This window comes from Tetranychus urticae, chromosome 3 (assembly GCF_039701765.1).
Source record: "Tetranychus urticae isolate SD_2017Ah chromosome 3, NJAU_TeUrti_SD_1.0, whole genome shotgun sequence".
Classification (NCBI taxonomy): Eukaryota; Metazoa; Arthropoda; class Arachnida; order Trombidiformes; family Tetranychidae; genus Tetranychus; species Tetranychus urticae.
Genome location: NC_142960.1, coordinates 4,940,048 through 4,956,963, shown reverse-complemented (window position 1 = coordinate 4,956,963; position 16,916 = coordinate 4,940,048). Strand labels below are relative to the sequence as shown.

General features: G+C 33.9%; 9 protein-coding genes across 10 annotated transcripts; 6 read left to right on the top strand and 3 right to left on the bottom strand.

Annotated features, from left to right (window-relative positions):
- Positions 1 to 276: 276 nt before the first annotated feature.
- Positions 277 to 1,199, bottom strand: ATPsynO (ATP synthase subunit O, mitochondrial). The gene has a single exon (XM_015939095.3). The coding sequence runs from the start codon at positions 1,100 to 1,102 to the stop codon at positions 485 to 487; it is 618 nt and encodes a 205-aa protein (XP_015794581.1). The 5' UTR covers positions 1,103 to 1,199; the 3' UTR covers positions 277 to 484.
- A 137-nt stretch (positions 1,200 to 1,336) lies between these two features.
- On the top strand, positions 1,337 to 2,642 carry LOC107371112 (longitudinals lacking protein-like). Its single transcript, XM_015939093.3, has one exon. The coding sequence runs from the start codon at positions 1,785 to 1,787 to the stop codon at positions 2,493 to 2,495; it is 711 nt and encodes a 236-aa protein (XP_015794579.1). The 5' UTR covers positions 1,337 to 1,784; the 3' UTR covers positions 2,496 to 2,642.
- Positions 2,643 to 2,870: 228 nt separating this feature from the next.
- Positions 2,871 to 3,931, bottom strand: LOC107371113 (large ribosomal subunit protein mL62). The gene is made up of 3 exons (XM_015939094.3): positions 3,671 to 3,931; positions 3,419 to 3,604; positions 2,871 to 3,292 (listed from the first exon to the last, which is right to left on the bottom strand). The coding sequence occupies exons 1-3, from the start codon at positions 3,851 to 3,853 to the stop codon at positions 3,026 to 3,028; spliced, it is 636 nt and encodes a 211-aa protein (XP_015794580.1). The 5' UTR covers positions 3,854 to 3,931; the 3' UTR covers positions 2,871 to 3,025.
- Positions 3,932 to 4,068: 137 nt separating this feature from the next.
- On the top strand, positions 4,069 to 4,803 carry LOC107371116 (corepressor of RBPJ and splicing regulator). Its single transcript, XM_015939097.3, has 2 exons — positions 4,069 to 4,252; positions 4,348 to 4,803. The coding sequence occupies exons 1-2, from the start codon at positions 4,181 to 4,183 to the stop codon at positions 4,723 to 4,725; spliced, it is 450 nt and encodes a 149-aa protein (XP_015794583.1). The 5' UTR covers positions 4,069 to 4,180; the 3' UTR covers positions 4,726 to 4,803.
- Positions 4,804 to 5,267: 464 nt separating this feature from the next.
- On the top strand, positions 5,268 to 7,101 carry LOC107371111 (metallophosphoesterase 1). 2 transcript variants are annotated; one of them, XM_015939092.3, is made up of 2 exons: positions 5,268 to 5,417; positions 5,569 to 7,101. In XM_015939092.3, exons 1-2 carry the CDS (start codon positions 5,415 to 5,417, stop codon positions 6,700 to 6,702), a joined length of 1,137 nt encoding a protein of 378 aa, XP_015794578.2. In that variant the 5' UTR covers positions 5,268 to 5,414; the 3' UTR covers positions 6,703 to 7,101. The 2 variants fall into 2 exon arrangements, with proteins under 2 accessions (XP_015794578.2, XP_015794577.2); XM_015939091.3 differs by having other exon boundaries at positions 5,513 to 7,101.
- A 327-nt stretch (positions 7,102 to 7,428) lies between these two features.
- Positions 7,429 to 8,156, top strand: Chchd2 (Coiled-coil-helix-coiled-coil-helix domain containing 2). The gene is made up of 2 exons (XM_015939096.3): positions 7,429 to 7,534; positions 7,631 to 8,156. The coding sequence occupies exon 2, from the start codon at positions 7,638 to 7,640 to the stop codon at positions 8,091 to 8,093; it is 456 nt and encodes a 151-aa protein (XP_015794582.1). The 5' UTR covers positions 7,429 to 7,534; positions 7,631 to 7,637; the 3' UTR covers positions 8,094 to 8,156.
- A 1,752-nt stretch (positions 8,157 to 9,908) lies between these two features.
- Positions 9,909 to 12,731, top strand: LOC107371109 (uncharacterized). The gene is made up of 2 exons (XM_015939088.3): positions 9,909 to 10,282; positions 10,373 to 12,731. The coding sequence occupies exons 1-2, from the start codon at positions 10,165 to 10,167 to the stop codon at positions 12,448 to 12,450; spliced, it is 2,196 nt and encodes a 731-aa protein (XP_015794574.1). The 5' UTR covers positions 9,909 to 10,164; the 3' UTR covers positions 12,451 to 12,731.
- Positions 12,732 to 13,725: 994 nt separating this feature from the next.
- LOC107371707 (inositol monophosphatase 3) lies at positions 13,726 to 15,514 on the top strand. The gene is made up of 3 exons (XM_015939851.3): positions 13,726 to 13,870; positions 14,052 to 14,294; positions 14,362 to 15,514. Exons 2-3 carry the CDS (start codon positions 14,134 to 14,136, stop codon positions 15,299 to 15,301), a joined length of 1,101 nt encoding a protein of 366 aa, XP_015795337.2. The 5' UTR covers positions 13,726 to 13,870; positions 14,052 to 14,133; the 3' UTR covers positions 15,302 to 15,514.
- LOC107370813 (deoxyribonuclease-2-like) lies at positions 15,483 to 16,910 on the bottom strand. Its single transcript, XM_025162686.2, has one exon. The coding sequence runs from the start codon at positions 16,840 to 16,842 to the stop codon at positions 15,577 to 15,579; it is 1,266 nt and encodes a 421-aa protein (XP_025018454.2). The 5' UTR covers positions 16,843 to 16,910; the 3' UTR covers positions 15,483 to 15,576.
- Between the last annotated feature and the right edge of the window lie 6 nt (positions 16,911 to 16,916).

The following is a 16,916-nucleotide window of genomic DNA, read 5'->3' as shown; positions in this document are numbered from 1 at the left end:
TGCTTTACCCCGGTGACCCAAATAATTTAAGAAAATCAAAGCTGACAGGGTTAAGTAAGAAATAGATGAAGTTAGGTATAAATGATGAATACATAACCTCATCTTTCTCCCACTGCCTCATTACTCAGTTGCCCTGTCCCTATTCAAGTTTAATTTAAGAAATTGCTTAAAACAGTTTCATTCCAAAACTGGATTAACTTGATGGTTTAGTTTTCTGTTGACTGTTGTCTCTTGCCCTTTAACAGATAAACATAAAATGGAGCGAAAGGTAACCAGTTTTGGGATTTTAATTCTCATTTTATTCCAAATCAGAACATTAAAGTAACTGTTAGCAACAGCTACAACATCATGCTAATTGAAAGCTCATCTGTACAATTAACACACTTGTAGTAACGAGTTGAAGAAAAAAATTTTCAATTGATTTAACTTGACCTTAGCTTTTGACTATTAAGGATGGTTTATATTCATCTATTCCGATTCGAGGTTAGACACTTTCTCTTAGAACATCAGTGTAGAACTTGAGCTTACTCCTCACCGACATATCAATGTAATGTTCTCCTCCAAAATCAACAACGACACCACCGATAATGGAAGGATCGACCTTAGTTGCGATGGTAAGCTTTTTTGAGGTGAATTTCTTCAAGATGGCCTCTAATTCTTGTTTCATCTTCTGATCAGTCAATGGTTTAGCAGTGATGATGGTACAGTCAAGCTCTCCGCGAATAAAAGCCATAATTTTAGCAAAATTACCAGCTACCAGAGGCAAATACTTGAGTTTGTTAGTTTCAGCCATGATAGCGACCATATTATTAGTTAAATCACAAGTCTTGAACTTTTCGGGTAATACTTTGCTCAAAATCTCTTTCTTGACAGATGACTTAATCAACGGGTTAATCATGAAATCTCGGAATTTAGCATCTTTTTGATAGGCATCCTTCAATTTGTTCAAATCCTGTGAAACAGCATCAATCTTCTGTGTTTTGGAAGCAGCTGAGTAAAGGGCATTCGTATATTTACCATCAACTCCAAAAAAACCAATTGGTGGTCTAATCATAGCAGAAGTAGCAACAGAAGCATAACCACGGGTTAAGTTGACGAACATGTTGACTAATTAACAATTTAATAAAATGCAAATACACCGAAAAATATCTGACCAAAAAATAAATTAAGGATAAAATCCAGAGAACAAATCAAGGACAGAATAAAATGAATTTTTCAATCATAAGGTTTTCATGGTAACAACTATAGAAGTTAAAAGCCGCATTTTTTCAAATCTCACTCAAAGTGAACTTCAAGTTACCCGGTTTTTTATACAAAGTAACATACAGGACAACAGATGGAGTAAATAGTAAGAGTAAGAGTATTTCATTTTAACCAAGAGATTGCACGAGAATAGGATTCAGTGTTATAATTTTTTTAATATTACTTGACCCCGAGGGCGACATTAGTTGGACAATTAGTGAATAGATTGACCATCAAGTTAAATGGTTAATTATGATTGTCTTGCTATTGAACTCTCTCACCTGTGGAGACCTCGCAGTTTGAAAATGTAACTAACTTTTCAGTGAATCAGTGTCGTGCTACTCTCTCTCTCTTCACTCCTTCCACCATTGATTTCAACGCTAAATTTCTCCCAACAGTCTCCATTTTTGTTACCCCTCCACTTTTTCCCCCGTCTCTCTCACTTTTGTTTACTGAATTCTGAATGGTAATCGATTTAACAATCGGTTTATCTTTAAATTAATTTATCAATTTTATTTAATCGGTTTTTCTTCCATCACACCATGGCTGCGGCTCCTGAAGCTTCAGCCTCAATACCACCTATGTCGGCTCAAGCCTTCTGTCTTCGTCGAAACAATCATTCAACTGACATGTCAGAACACTTTGAGAGAATGTTTAAGGAGGAATCAATGGTAGATGTTACACTCTCTTGTGGTGATGGTAGTATTAGAGCCCATAAAATGGTTCTTAGCGCGTGTTCATCATATTTCAAGAATATCTTCAGCAAATTCATTAACCCATACCAATATCCAGTTGTTATTATGAAAGACATGCCATTTGCCGATTTACGCGCCATCGTTGAATTTATTTATCGAGGAGAAGTTTTTGTACCGCAAGAACAATTAGCATCCGTTTTGAAAAGCGCCGAAAGCCTTAAAGTTAAAGGATTATCGGAAGTTAATGCAACAAAAAGTCTGGTACCGCATGAGGGTGGGGAAACTGCAGCGCAAACAAGCCGTGGTGGTAGGAAAGGACGCAAATCCAATACAACCAGTTCTGATGGATCGCCTTCTAATTTCGCTTTTCAAGGAGTTCAAAGGTTTCAATGTCATATATGCCATCAAGGTTTCACCGCAAAACGTAATCTCCAGCGACACATGCAGATCCATTCTTACTACCGTAATAAATTTGAGTGTGATTTATGTGGTAAAAAATTCTCGTGGAAGCATGGACTTAACAGTCACAAAGAGAAGACACACAATATCAATGTATGACATTAAACGTATTCAATTATATCTTTCACCATGAATGAGCCAATCAACCATATAAACCTCTCACTGACGTAAAATATATATATACATTCACAACTCATACCATGTCTCACTCAATTTGGACAATAAAAAACATGAAAAATTCACAAAGTTTTTGATTACTGAGCTTCAAGGCTCAAAGATTTATATTTTCAACTTACAAAACTGTGAAAGAGATGAGAGACGAATAAGGATCTAGACCAGCTTCAAGAGGAACCATTTTGATTACTAATACATCAAGGAGAGATAACCAGTTAATTTAATTTATAAATTTCAACCATTATGCATTATTGCTTTTTTAATCCCAATATGATCAAAACTAGACAAACTAATTCTTGATTACTTCATTTCAAAGATGTCATTTTATTCAGTGATTGAAATTTTGTTGCATCAATTATTGTTTAACTTTGTTTCTTTCTTTTTTATCCTGTTAATTACAATGACTTCTTAAACTAGTTTTGTTCATAAAAAAATTCGGTTAAACCTTGACTATTTTATTCATCGGCATGATAAGCATAAGTTTTCATTCGATTAACCATTGATCGATGTCGCTTTTGTTTCAATCTTTCTTGTGCAGCTTTTTCATATCTTGCTCTTCTCATCTCTAATGTTATCGGGTCCACAGGAACGGGAAGAGATTCTTCAGCTTCTGTAATATAAACTCTTAATTTATCCAGACAATCAGCTAAATTGAGAGCACTGGTTCTTGTTTTCTCTGATCTTATTATCCATTCGCCTTCTTTGTTTATTGTATTTTTGTGCTAAGATGATAGTGAGAAACAAACAAAAATAATAAAATTAATCGTCAGATAATTTAAAAAGCGTAATTTCATAAATGCAAATACATTATCGAAAACTCTTGATATTTTAATACTTTGTAAACTTACCAGTAATGCTAATTTTTCTCTAACTGGATTCGGAATCCAATCTGCTTCAGATAATTTAAATGATATGGTAACTTTGGTATTCTTTTTATTAACATTCTGTCCACCTGGTTTACTCGCTCTCACTCTTGTTATTGTCAGCTTATCCATGGGAATATAACCAGTAAATTTTTCAGACAGCTTAGGTGCCTAAAACATAAAACATTCATATAAATTAATGTAAATATTATCAGTGTTTACATCGACGAAGCATACCTCTACATTTTTAAGACTATTTAAATCGCTTTTTGGATAAATTTTATCCAAACTATAAACACTTCTGAATTCGGGCACATCATGTAGACTTCTGACCTTCAGATTAATCTTTGGACACCGAACTGCAATCTGCTGGAAACGAAACAAAGATGCAGCACAATTTATTAAATTGCTAGTAGACATCTTAAAATCGTAAAAATTTAATAAACGTGTTAGTAAACAATCATAAACAATCACAAATTATAGTTTAATGTTTTTGAAACAATATATGCTGCATCGCCATCTTATGGAAGTCTCCCTAACCATTATACTAATCAAGAGATTTAAATAGACCGCTTTTATCTGTCTTTATGGTTCTCATTGGCTTTGTAAACAGCTTTTCATAAACAAATTTACTCTTTCAAGCTTATCAGTTCTTAGGCCTACATTTGTCAAACTTGTTCTTGTCAACCGTACGATTGTTTATTATTTTTGGTCTTAGTTTTAATCCATAAATCATCGTTTATCAACATGGGCAAAGGTTACACTAATTTCATGTGTAAAAAGCCATTTCATCCTGGATCCCGTGACAACATTAGGAGGGTAAGTAATATTATGTTTTGAATTTGCACTCATAATCAATCGATCTTTTCAATCGAATATCTTATGACATTTCAATTTTTCTTTAATTCATTTAGGTTTGGATTGCTGAACAAAAGAAGAAATTTGAGTTGGAAAAACAAAAGGAACTACAAACCTTGTACGATAAAGAGCAAGAAGCTCATAAAAACAGAAAACTTCTGAACAAAGATGACCCTAAGATGGAATTGAGCTTTATGTACAATGCCCCACCTGGAAGCAGCAAAAAAGAAGAAGACGGACCAGAATTTAAATTTAAATGGCAAAGGAATGCACCTCGTGAAAGTTTCTCCAAAGGTAACCAATCCATTACTGATAAACCTTTCGGAATCTCTGTTCGAAATGTCAAATGTATAAAATGTCATCAATGGGGTCATGTCAACACTGACAAAGAATGTCCAGCAGCAGCTGATAAATACAACATATTCCGCAAATGAAATTAATCATACAAAAAATTTTGCAATCAAAAATGACCTCAAATCTTCAATTTAAATTAAAGAAATTTGTGTTCTCAATTATCGTTTCATAACCATTAGTGGCCAATTTATTGCTCCTCATATTTGCCTAATTATCCATTTTATTATGTTACGTTACAAGGATTGTTTCAGAGTAAGAAATCACAACTCTTGTAAACAAGATCACAATGGACAATCTCAAATTTGGCAAAAAGACAACTTTGATCAGATCTGGTGAAACTGAAAAATTTTAAGGAATAATAACAATTAGTTCAAATGAACTTGGAAATGGATATCAATCATTCTAATCGTGAGATAGCAATTTTTGCAGATTAAATCGGCGGAATCATTATGAAAATATAAATGAACGTCATCCTAAACGAACTTTAATTTTACTCGGTACACAAAGACTTCATAATAGCTCAGCAAATACAGCTACTCATTGGAAGTGCTCGCGAAATAGCCAAAAGTTGACTATCGATAGGACTGATTGTAAAAGACTGTTTAGAGTCTGTGTGAAAATTTTGTTTATGTTGTTTTTGTTATTTAAATTGCAATTAATTCCATTCTGATAATTTAGCTGATCTCAGTTGTACTTTACCAAAGTGTATTCAGTTTATCACGATTAATATTTACGATTGAATCTCAAAATCTCGATTCAAGCTGTTGTCATGGTAAGTTTATCATTTATTTCAGCTCTTTTTGCAGAGCTCTTAGTGTTTTATTGATTTTATTTTAATTTGATTCAACATTTTAACTTTCTTTGCAGTTTAATACTGCCTATATGATTCCTGCTATCAACTGATTTGTTTTGGAATCATGAAGTTTTTGTTCTCAGCTTTTTTCAAGCTGATTTCTTGGTCGATCATTTGCCTGCTGATTCTGCTTCTTAATCTATTCCTTTTGCATTTCACTTCAATTTATCCATGTGATTGGCCGTGTCCTGACTGTAAAGATGATAAATGGCTTCGAGTCATGATTCTCACTGACGTTCATCTTTTGGGAAAACGAAAGGGACACCCAGTTGATCAATTTGTTCGTGAATGGGAAATGTCAATTGCATTTCAAACCGCTGTAAAATTACGTCAACCTGAGATGGTCATCTTTCTGGGAGATTTATTGGACGAGGGACTCACAGTTGATCAAGACGACTTCAACAAATATGTTGAACGTTTTAAAAGAACATTTCCAATGACCGAAGAAACTAAAAAAATTTTCATTGTTGGCAATCATGATATTGGATTTCATGATCGTGTCGCTTATTATCCATATTTACGTAAAAGATGGGAAAAAGCCTTCAACTCAAGCCTAGCTGATATCACGACTGTTAAAGGTATCAAATTTATTACAATAAACAGCATGGCTATCGAAGGTGATGGGTTTGATCTAGTCCAAGAAACTAAAGAAAATTTGCTCCGTGTTGAAGATAGTCTCAAGAAGAGTGATTTACCTGGAAGACCAATCATATTACAACATTTCCCACTTTACCGAAAAAATGACGATATTTGTCATGAAATTGATTCTCAAAAGGGGAAGGACAGATTTCATGAATTTAATCCTGGTCTTGAGTGTCTATCACCTAAAGTTTCGGAAATGCTTTTGAGTAAATTCAAACCTCGCTTAATCTTTAATGGCCATATTCATTCTGGATGTGTTGTGAATCACACAAAATATGATGCTGAAGAGTGGACCGTAGCTTCATTCAGTTGGAGAAACAGACAGGATCCTAACTTCCTGCTTCTTTCTATTTCTCCAGATGCTTATGCTATTAGAAAATGTTTTTTACCAAGTGAAATCAACATAGTATTAACATCTCTCATCTGCCTTATCTTTTTTTACTTTTCTTCAAAATTTAGGAACTATTTCATGAATTCAATTTCATCGCAACAAGAAACAAAAGTTCAAACAAAATCTGGAAGTAGCATTGAAAAGTTAACTAAAATCAAGAAGTCTAAATGATATCCATTAATGAATATATTAAATGAGACTATGAATAAATCTAATGCAACTTGTATGTCATTTATGAGGCTGTCTCGAGTTTCATAAGACGTTTTGAATATTGACAGCTACCATCGTCAATATCAAATTTAATATTGTACAGACTCCTTTTAACAACAATCTATATCTATAAAATGTTCAATATATAAATTGAATGCATCAAATTTTTTAGCCAAGATTGTTCGAAATGTCAAATGTATAAAATGTCATCAATGGGGTCATGTCAACACTGACAAAGAATGTCCAGCAGCAGCTGATAAATACAACATATTTCGCAAATGAAATGAATCATACAAAAAATTTTGCAATCAAAAATGACCTCAAATCTTCAATTTAAATTAAAGAAATTTGTGTTCTCAATTATCGTTTCATAACCATTAGTGGTCAACTTATTGCTCCTCATATTTCTTTGCCTAATTATCCATTTTATTATGTTACGTTACAAGGATTGTTTCAGAGTAAGAAATCACAACTCTTGTAAACAAGATCACGATGGACAATCTCAAATTTGGCAAAAAGACAACTTTGATCAGATCTGGTGAAACTGAAAAATTTTAAGGAATAATAACAATTAGTTCAAATGAACTGACGATTTATTTTTAACAATTCCAGAATTTTCTGATTAAACAGCGCCATCTTATGAGCTTTATAAGTAAATGCATGAAGAGATTTTGTTCAGTCAATAAGGTTACGTAAAAGTGTGCACTACAATTTCTATTCATCAAGGTGACCCAATACATTTCTTTTTTTTGTGTTGTTTGTAAATTAAATTTGATCTTCTAATTGTATTTTGGTAAGTGTTTATTATTTTTTTGACCGATTATTCGTTAAAATAATACATTTAAATAATAAAGTGAGATAATTCTTTTCCCTTTATCTTGTTGTGTAGTTATAAAATGGCACGACGAGGAAGAAGCGCATCTCCAGGAAGATCCTCACCAATGGGTCGAAGAAGTACTCCAATGGCTGCTCCCCCTCAAAGAGCACCAGTTCCTGCTGCTCCAGCACCAGCTCAGGTTGGAATGCCTATGCAACAAGGTCCTGGTCTTATGGCTCAAATGGCTGCCACTGCTGGTGGAGTAGCTATTGGTTCTGCTGTTGGTCATACCGTAGGCCATGCTCTCACAGGTGCATTCTCCGGTGGAAATGATGTTGCCCCAGCTCAAGAAGCTGCTCCTCAACAACAATACCAACCAGCACAGCAACAACAACAACAAACACCTTGTTCATTGGAGCTCCGACAATTCCTCAACTGTACTCAGGAGCAATCAGACATTTCCTTGTGTGAAGGTTTTAACCAAGTTCTCAAGGACTGTCGTATGCGATATGGCTCTCAACCCAACTATCAGTAGTTTGGACCTTTATTTGATCTAATCTTGTTAATCAAATTAGCATAGTAAAAGAATTTATTTAAACACTGCAATCCTATTATTTCTTGTTAGTCTTTCTAAAACATTAAATGCGTCGTAATTTTTTTTAGCTATTACATCAATTTTGCACCAATTTTTTCATTGAAACACCTCATTAAGTACAAGTACATTGTTAAAAGCAAAATCGTGTGGTTTACATGGTGAAACTCAAGTAAGAATATTGATGATTCCAATTAAAGGCTTGCTTGTTTATGTTTTTGGTCGCACGTGTTCACCAAAACTGTAATTTAGGCTTATTATTCAGTATGGACAAGCATTTTTGATTGAAACTCATTAACTGTTGATCTTGTATATTTTCTTATTTAACTAATGTTTCACCATTTTCTTTAACTTTCCAATTCTATCATGATGCAATCATTGGAAGATATTTCTGCAACAATCATTGATATCATGTCTCATGAAAATCAGTTGCAGTATTCATTCATATCGTATATTCCTCATGAATGAATGTACTATTGCATTGTGATTCGATAATAAATCAAAATGTATTTCATAAAAATATTTTTGTCGCGTTTTGTCTCAACCACATAAAATTACAATCATAGTTTTATCTGGAATTTTCTAACTATTCAATTTTGTAAAGCTATCGTTCTATAATTTAGTCATGATCATGTTTATTTAGAAAAACAAAAGGAATTACAAACCTTGTACACAAAGAAACGAGAAGCTCATAAAACAGAAGATTTCTTAACAAAGATGATACAAAGATGACATTGAGCTTTATGTACAATGGTCCACCTGGAAGCAGCAAATAACCGGAATTTAAATGGCAAAGGAATGTACTTCGTGAGAGTTTCTCCAAAAGGGATCAATCAATTACTGATAAACCTTATGGAATTTCTGTTCGAAATGTCAAATGTCAATGTGGTTGTGTCAACACTGACAAACAATGTCCAACAACAGCTGATAAATACAACATATCGCAAATAGATAGGATCGTACAAAATCTTGTAATCAAAAATGGTCATGTATCTTCAATCTGAATTAAAGTAATTTTTGTTCTCAATTATTGTTTCATAACCATTAGTGGTCAACTTATTGCTCCTCCTATCTCTTTGTTTAACTATCCATTACGCTATTTAAATCGCAACATTTTGTTTTAGCTTGAAAGAAGCTGATGACGGCTCAAGCAATCACTAATTGTAAAGCAAGAAATGGTTACATCAATTACATTTTAAGTACTTTACCAGATAGATGAGCCAAACCTACTTTGTGAGCTAATTTCATCCGTTCGTCCTGTTTGGGTTGTAACGCGAAATGGGAGAAAATTAAAGGGAGAAGATTTTCTCACAATCTACCCATAAAAGACCAGGTTTTTTGGTTAAATCTGGTTAACGAATGCAACGGGAGAACCCTGTTGGACTTTATACTGAATGCTCTTTCCCCATTTTTTGTAAAACCAAAATAAACCTAAAAGTTACTATTGAAAAATTGTTTCATTAGTAATGATTCATTACAATGAAAATAATATTTCGGTCCAGCTATCTTGTAGTTGTTTAGAAAGGAGATAATCTCCATTAATCATCTTATCATAAAGATAAGCTACTCATCGGTTACTTTGAGACTTAAAACAAAAACAAAATAAACTTACAAACTGAACAAAAGAAAGAGAAATGTAAGAGAAAATAAGAGTAAAAATTGTGTCAAAGAAAGGGAAGAGTACAGCGCCACACAGCGTACATTCAATGATATTAACATCTTTTAAACGCAAGCTCATTGGTTTACACTAGTTTGCACTAGTCTGATGTATTGAGTTGCTAATATTTTGAGTAAACCTGACAGAAAACAACATTCAATTCATTTAAAAGTGCTTTGTCGTCTTTGTGTTTTTATTGTTTGTTAGTCTCATTTGTGGTGGTTGATTTATTGATTCTGATGGTTTTTCTGGTTCTTGTTAAATCGCTTTATTTTTCACATTAGTTGAGTTGCTCTTATTGCAACATTTTGTGTTTCTCTCTCATATCAACTGTCGATTGTTCACAAGGCCAGGCCTATGGCTGAAACTGGTAGAAAAAAGCGTCTTCCAGAGCTGGGACGTTTAAATGGACGAGGATTCCTATCAAAATCTGATTTCACCAAGGAAGGATCTCCTATTAAACCGTGTTCAGGAGGTAAATAATCTAATCACCTTTGAAGAGATTCTCTTCTACATTCTCAGTTACTTTTATAAAAGTCAAACCTTCTTTCTCCCCATTACAAAGGATCTCCAAAAAGACCCCAATCTCCTGCACCAAATTGCTCAATATGTTTAGGAGGAATAGAGGACCAATCCTTTGCGAACAAATGTTTCCATAGTTTTTGTAAAACTTGCTTATTTGAATGGTCTAAGGTCAAACCTGAATGTCCAGTATGTAGGCAAGGTTTTGACTCAATTATCTTCAATGTTAAAGCAATGGATGACTATGAGGAGTACAATATACCTAGACCTCCTTCTCCAAGACGTCTATGGTCTGTCGGAGCATTTATCTCCGAATCTGGTCGATGGGAAACTCGTGACTATGGAAGTTTCAATATTCTTCGCCATCGTGTTATACATCTACAAGACATGTTTGATCGAGGTCGGGCTATAAGTAATAGAGACACTACTACAAATCATTCACCAAGAAGATTGTCTTTTTACTACGCAATCAACCCTACTGCTCAAAGCAACTCAAACACAACCGAACGTACTCCTCCCCGAGCCCATGAGTCATCCTCAAGAACATCCGGATTTCACTTTGACTTATCTGCATACTTCAGAAGTTTGGACCATATCGAACAACGCACTCCTGCTATTGGCACATGTGCTCATCGCCGCTACCTTTATGAAAATGATCTTTGGGTTCAGCCAATTTCTGGTCGATTAGAAAGAGAATGCTCAGCGTCATTTTATCGTAATAATCCAGCAGTTACTCATCGATTACTTCCATTCCTTAATCGTGAATTAATCGCCATCATGCGGACTGATACAGAGTCCAGTCAATCAACAGAAAATCTTCTCGCCCGAATAAAAGCTGCCATTTTTGAATATGATATACCAAGTATAAGATTCCGTCAAGTTGTCGAACCTTTCATGCACGATAAGACTCATCATTTTCTCCATGAATTGTTCTATTTTGCCAAATCTCCCTATACTATTGAAGATTATAACAATCATGCAGTTTACTTGCCCAGAGCTCAAGTCAAGACGTTGAAACTCGAGTCTATTATTAATCGTCCATTCGCAGTTTTCACCAACCAGGAACAAGAATCTGATTCCTCTACATCTGACTCTGTAATTGAAGTTGTTGACTCTGAACAAGAACAGGGATCAGCAAGAGACTCAATTAGGATGAATGTATTATTTCCTTCATCACCAGTATCCACGATTACTCCAACTACTGAGACGACCGCCACAACTACTAAAGCACCTGAAACAGATGTTAAATATCATGAAGTCAAGAAAAATTTTAAAAAATCTTCACAAGAACTGACTGACTCCGAGGAAAGTCTGGAAACCCCATTAAATTGTTTACCCTCTACATTGCCTCAGAACATAAATGTGATTGAAGATTTTGATAATCCCCGACCAGGTCCTAGTGGTTTGTGCAGAAATAATGATTTTAACTCTTCTAATCAAAAATCAACTGCCGATGGAGATGGATCGGATACAGAGATTGACGTAAAAACTAATGATAAACCTTCATCCAAAAAACAAGAGTATGATAGCGACTCTGGAGACTCTGATGATTCTATTAAGGTTGTTGGATACAAGAAACCTATTGGTGATAGGACTCCTGAAGTCATTAACATATCAAGCTGTTGTGAATCGGATAATGAAAAAAAGAAAACTGATAGTGAAGATGAGGTTGCTGACGAGCATGAACCGAAACGGAAAAAGCCCAAAGTCAACTTTTCTTCATTGTTTCATCCATTTAAGTCATTAAAAACTGAAAACGGAGATGAAAAAATCACAGATAGCGAAGATTCGGACAGTGAAGAAGAAAAACATCCAAAGAGACAAAAGAAAAGACGTCGCACCAGATCAAGTCATTGCAAAAGACGTAGAGTTGGTACGAATAGAAAGCTGAATATTGATTATGAATCAACTGACACCTCTTCAAGTGATTCCGACTTAGAGATGGCTATAAACCAGATATCCTGTCGACGCATACCGAGTGTGATAGTCAGGCCAAACAGAGTGAATAATAGCACTGATACATTCGCTTCAGCCAGTCAAGAACTAAATAATGGAGGAAGCGATAATATAACTGATATCCATGCTACACGCGCTTCCTTACTTTGTAGGTTGTTGCGGTAGATCGACTTGTATGATACGTTACCACTTGATTGACTATTTTGTCAGAGACTTTTTTTGTGGAAATCTTTTCTTTGCTGCTTTCCATTTTATTTGTCTTCACATCTTTGAGACAAGATAAACAATAAAGACTGGAATGTTTTCGATCATGTATTTCATAACATAAATGATAAATTAACGAAGACCTTTTTGATTTAGAGCTTCGAGGCTCAAAGACTTATATTTTCGTCATACCAATTGTCATAATGATGTGAGACAATAAAAAAGATCTAGACAAGCTTCAAGAGGAACCATTTTGATTACTAATACATCAAGGAGAGATAACCAGTTAATTTAATTTATAAATTTCAACCATTATGCATTATTGCTTTTTTTAATCCCAATATGATCAAAACTAGACAACTTATTCTTGATTACTTCATTTCAAAGATGTCATTTTATTCAGTGATTGAAATTCTGTTGAATTAATTATTGTTTAACTTTATTTCTTTCTTTTTATCCTGTTAATTACAATGACTTCTTAAACAGTTTTGTTCATAAAAAAATTCGGTTAAACCTTGACTATTTTATTCATCGGCATGATAAGCATAAGTTTTCATTCGATTAACCATTGATCGATGTTTTTGTTTCAATCTTTCTAGAGCAGCTTTTTTACATCTTTGATATAATCGCGTCTACAGGAATTAGTATAATGATAGTATAGCGATTATAATGCTTTGTTAGCTTTAATATGAAATATTTTCTTTATTAAAATTCTTCACCTCTTTAGGAAGGATATGGAGGTTATTATTAATACATGGAGGGTTGAGTGTATAAAAAACAGCCGTGTGGATTATTTTTTTACAAATTTGATTGTTACCTTTTAACAAATATCATATGACTTTAAAATAACTCTTTCGTCATTTGGTCAACTGATAAAAGAAGATTTCTGGATTAAAATTGGTAAAATCATTAACCCAGAGCCAGTCTTCTATTATTAATATGATGAAAAATCAAAACCTGATGTGATAAATTGTCAACACAAGATAATCGTTCCGTTAATTCGTTTGGTTTACTATTCAGTTTATCATCGATAACTTTCTCTTGCAACAATATTGTGTTACACTCAATAAACCCGACTGAGAGCGAAGTAATCAAGAAATTTGATTGCAATTTTAAATCAAAATTTAAGTCTCAAAATTAAGCCATCAAAGTCGATTTATAAAATTTTCATATCGATATATCGTAGCTCCTTGCAGCAGTTCCAACTTAAGATTATTGAGACTCTCTAAAATCTCTTTTGCTCTGAGCAAATTAATTTTTGTTTGTTTTGGAATGGTTAGTTTAATCGAATGATAGTAATTCACTATTTAATCAAGTATACATATTATTCGATGTAATTTTTTCTAAACACCTGTGAATTTAATCCATAATGAGTTCAAGAGTAAGTATAATTTTGTATTTTCTTAGATAATGATTGCATCCGCTCAATTTCCATAAATGTTTACCTACATTTGCCATCTGATTGGCAACTGTCAAAATTCTTGATATCAGAAAAACTATAAATTTAAACTGTAAAATCTCTACATTTTGGTTTAATTTTGACTCATGTTTGTTTATTTTAGACTCTGCTGTTTTATTATTACGTCTACCTAATGACTTGACTTTGGTGGTTTCTCTCTGAGAAGATTTTTTTGCTAATCCAGGATGTGGCCTTATATGATAAGACTGAATCCCTTTGGATTTATTGTTGCTTTAGTTTTGTGTATTAGTGTGTACCTTCTTTATACATCATCATCATTGACTAACGATGTTCTCCATAACATCAGAGCAAGAAAACGTGAACCTAATCTTTCCACAGCTCTTGGGTATGACTTGAGTAGTATAATCAAGTATGCATTTCTAATTGAGACACATTTTCAATTTTATTTTTAGTGGTCAAACGATTGATTTGAAAAATCTACTTGTAACGCTGATAAGAGCAGCTGAACGAGGAGGTAAAGAGGTGGTTGGCGTTATGAAAAATCGAGAGTTACATAGTCGGGCAAAATCTAAGGATGAACATGGTAAAGATGAGTTATTAACAGAGGGTGATTTAAGATCTCATCAAATGATGGTCTTACAAGTCTCAGCTAAATTTCCTGGCTTGAGAATTATTTCCGAGGAAAAAGAAAGCCCTGATAGTGATGGTTTTTTCCTTCCCTTTGGCGAGCTTCAAGATTTACTCTATGCTGATGATATTCATAATCTTCCTAGCTCTCTTGTATCAATGGAAGATCTAGTTGTATGGATTGACCCATTAGATGCAACTCAAGAATACACGGAAAATTTGACTCAATATGTTACAACTATGGCATGTGTGGCTGTTAAGGGCGTTGCAACTATTGGTATTATTCACGAACCATTCAGTCAGGAAACTTATTGGGCCTGGAAAGATACAGGTCTTTCAGAATCAGTTGAAGATCTTATTCTTAATCTACCGCAATCTACTAGTAGAGACAAAAAGAGGTTACGCTTCATTGTTTCGCGTTCTCACACTGGAGACATAAAAAATAGTTTAGCCAAATTGTACAAAGATGATTATGATGTGATAACTGCCGGTGGCTCTGGGTATAAGGCATTACAGCTAATCAAAGGTAATGCTGATGCCTATGTTCACAGTACCTCAATTAAAAAATGGGACATTTGTGCTCCTAATGCATTGCTTAATTCGGTTCAAAATAGTTTGATGACAGATCTGAAAGGAAACACCATTGATTACAATGATACTGGCGATGTTTACAACAGGAATGGACTGTTAGCAACTTATCAAACTAACCATCAAAAAATCTTACAAGCATTTAAGAACTTAGCTTCTTCAATAAAACATATATAACGGGTTGGAGCAATTCTCAGCAAACTAAGTCATTTAACGTAACAATTAAAATCAAACCTCAATCGTAAACATGGTCAACATGCATAATCATTTTCAATCTTAGTTTATATATATTCTTAATTCACATTGCAAAAATATTCCTCATTTTAAATTTGTACCAATCAAGCAGCTCATTTTCATCTTTAGTAAATAAATAATATGTTTAATCACTGATTATAATTGTGTATTCAGTTTCGTTGTGAGTAGATTTTTTACATTTTTGATGCATATAATTGTCATCTAAGCTCTTTTTTTGTTCGATCTTTTGTGAGTGTTTTTGCTGGTAATGAAAATTTAGTGGTGAATATGCTTGTAAAAAAATTAATGATTCGAGTGAAAATAGACTTGTCTTTTTTGGAACTAGTTCTGGGACAGAATTCGATTTGATGAACAGATGAATGAAGAGCTTTCCAAACTTTTTGATTCTTCATACAAACCAAGCCACCACCGCGCTTAGCTTGAGATGCCATTCGATTAGTGTCACCAACACAGACAATCGGAGTATTTGATTCAACGCTGATTGCCCATTTGGAATGGTCTTCAGTGTAGGACCAGACAGCTGGTTTGTCAGGGTAAATGATAGAAACTTGGTCAATATTAACAACTTGATAAGTTAGATTACATTCAGATGGTAATGGGCCACCAGCACCTTTCCTCCAAGTTTCAGCCAATAAGTCAATTTTTAATGATGGAGCGGCGATTTGTGAATAAATATCTAAATGAGCACTTGGACTTTTACTAAAGCTTGTAAATGTTTGTCCTCCAAGTGTTTCAAAGTCTGATTGACTGTAAGATTGTTTGATCCATTTTTTGTTTATCAAAGCAGCCAATTCAGGAATTTGTTGAACCATTGTTTCTGATACTGAATTACTGTAAACATGTGGTCTGATATAAAGTAATTGATGAATAATCTTTGGTAAGGCTGCTTGCGTCTTAAAAGAAATGCATAAAAATATTTGACCATTAACTTCCCCAGAATCTGGATAATCATATTTAGGAGAAATCTTTGGATCATTTGGGAAAGATGGAACTGAATGGATTAGCCAGAAACCAGATGATGAGTCAAAAATCAAAACACCCTTTGAGTGTCCATTGTCACTTATATGTTCCCCTTTGTTAGGCTGGTCAGAATAAAGAATGTAATTTACAGATGGACTTGAGGAATATAAGGGTAATAATGTTGATCCAATTATATTTTCAATATTTTTAATTGAATATTTAGATGGTGTCCAAGAGGTTTCTCCATTACTTGTGACATAAACAGTTTGAAGTCCATTTGATTGGTAATTCTTAGATTCTTTGGGTATTTTGTAAACAACTGACCAGTCGACGTCATTGCCAAGATCATCTTTACACTGAAGCGAACTATGAATGTCACTGATTGAGTTAAAAATCACAAATAAAATAAATAATTGATTATAAAAATTTAAAATCATTGTTAATGAAATAAAACAAACTGCTGACAAAAAGTTGAACAAACAACCGGGACTCCGTAATTGCATTTAAACCAGAAAGTATGATTTCAGCAAAAGCTTAGTTAAAGTGATCTCCGCGCTTTTTGAAAATCAGGGTTTCA

What these genes read in the sequence shown, in the direction of transcription:
- LOC107371116 (XM_015939097.3), top strand. Translation starts at nt 4,181, where the DNA reads ATGGGCAAAGGTTACACTAATTTCATGTGTAAAAAGCCATTTCATCCT. An exon ending in CCCGTGACAACATTAGGAGG is followed by an intron (nt 4,253 to 4,347) that starts GTAAGTAATATT and finishes TAATTCATTTAG; the next exon opens with GTTTGGATTGCTGAACAAAA.
- LOC107370813 (XM_025162686.2), bottom strand. Translation starts at nt 16,842, where the DNA reads ATGCAATTACGGAGTCCCGGTTGTTTGTTCAACTTTTTGTCAGCAGTT.
- LOC107371112 (XM_015939093.3), top strand. Translation starts at nt 1,785, where the DNA reads ATGGCTGCGGCTCCTGAAGCTTCAGCCTCAATACCACCTATGTCGGCT.
- Chchd2 (XM_015939096.3), top strand. Translation starts at nt 7,638, where the DNA reads ATGGCACGACGAGGAAGAAGCGCATCTCCAGGAAGATCCTCACCAATG.
- LOC107371707 (XM_015939851.3), top strand. Translation starts at nt 14,134, where the DNA reads ATGTGGCCTTATATGATAAGACTGAATCCCTTTGGATTTATTGTTGCT. An exon ending in AATCTTTCCACAGCTCTTGG is followed by an intron (nt 14,295 to 14,361) that starts GTATGACTTGAG and finishes TTTTATTTTTAG; the next exon opens with TGGTCAAACGATTGATTTGA.
- LOC107371111 (XM_015939091.3), top strand. Translation starts at nt 5,563, where the DNA reads ATGAAGTTTTTGTTCTCAGCTTTTTTCAAGCTGATTTCTTGGTCGATC.
- LOC107371109 (XM_015939088.3), top strand. Translation starts at nt 10,165, where the DNA reads ATGGCTGAAACTGGTAGAAAAAAGCGTCTTCCAGAGCTGGGACGTTTA. An exon ending in TATTAAACCGTGTTCAGGAG is followed by an intron (nt 10,283 to 10,372) that starts GTAAATAATCTA and finishes CCCATTACAAAG; the next exon opens with GATCTCCAAAAAGACCCCAA.
- ATPsynO (XM_015939095.3), bottom strand. Translation starts at nt 1,102, where the DNA reads ATGTTCGTCAACTTAACCCGTGGTTATGCTTCTGTTGCTACTTCTGCT.
- LOC107371113 (XM_015939094.3), bottom strand. Translation starts at nt 3,853, where the DNA reads ATGTCTACTAGCAATTTAATAAATTGTGCTGCATCTTTGTTTCGTTTC. An exon ending in ATAGTCTTAAAAATGTAGAG is followed by an intron (nt 3,605 to 3,670) that starts GTATGCTTCGTC and finishes TTTATGTTTTAG; the next exon opens with GCACCTAAGCTGTCTGAAAA. An exon ending in GAGAAAAATTAGCATTACTG is followed by an intron (nt 3,293 to 3,418) that starts GTAAGTTTACAA and finishes CTATCATCTTAG; the next exon opens with CACAAAAATACAATAAACAA.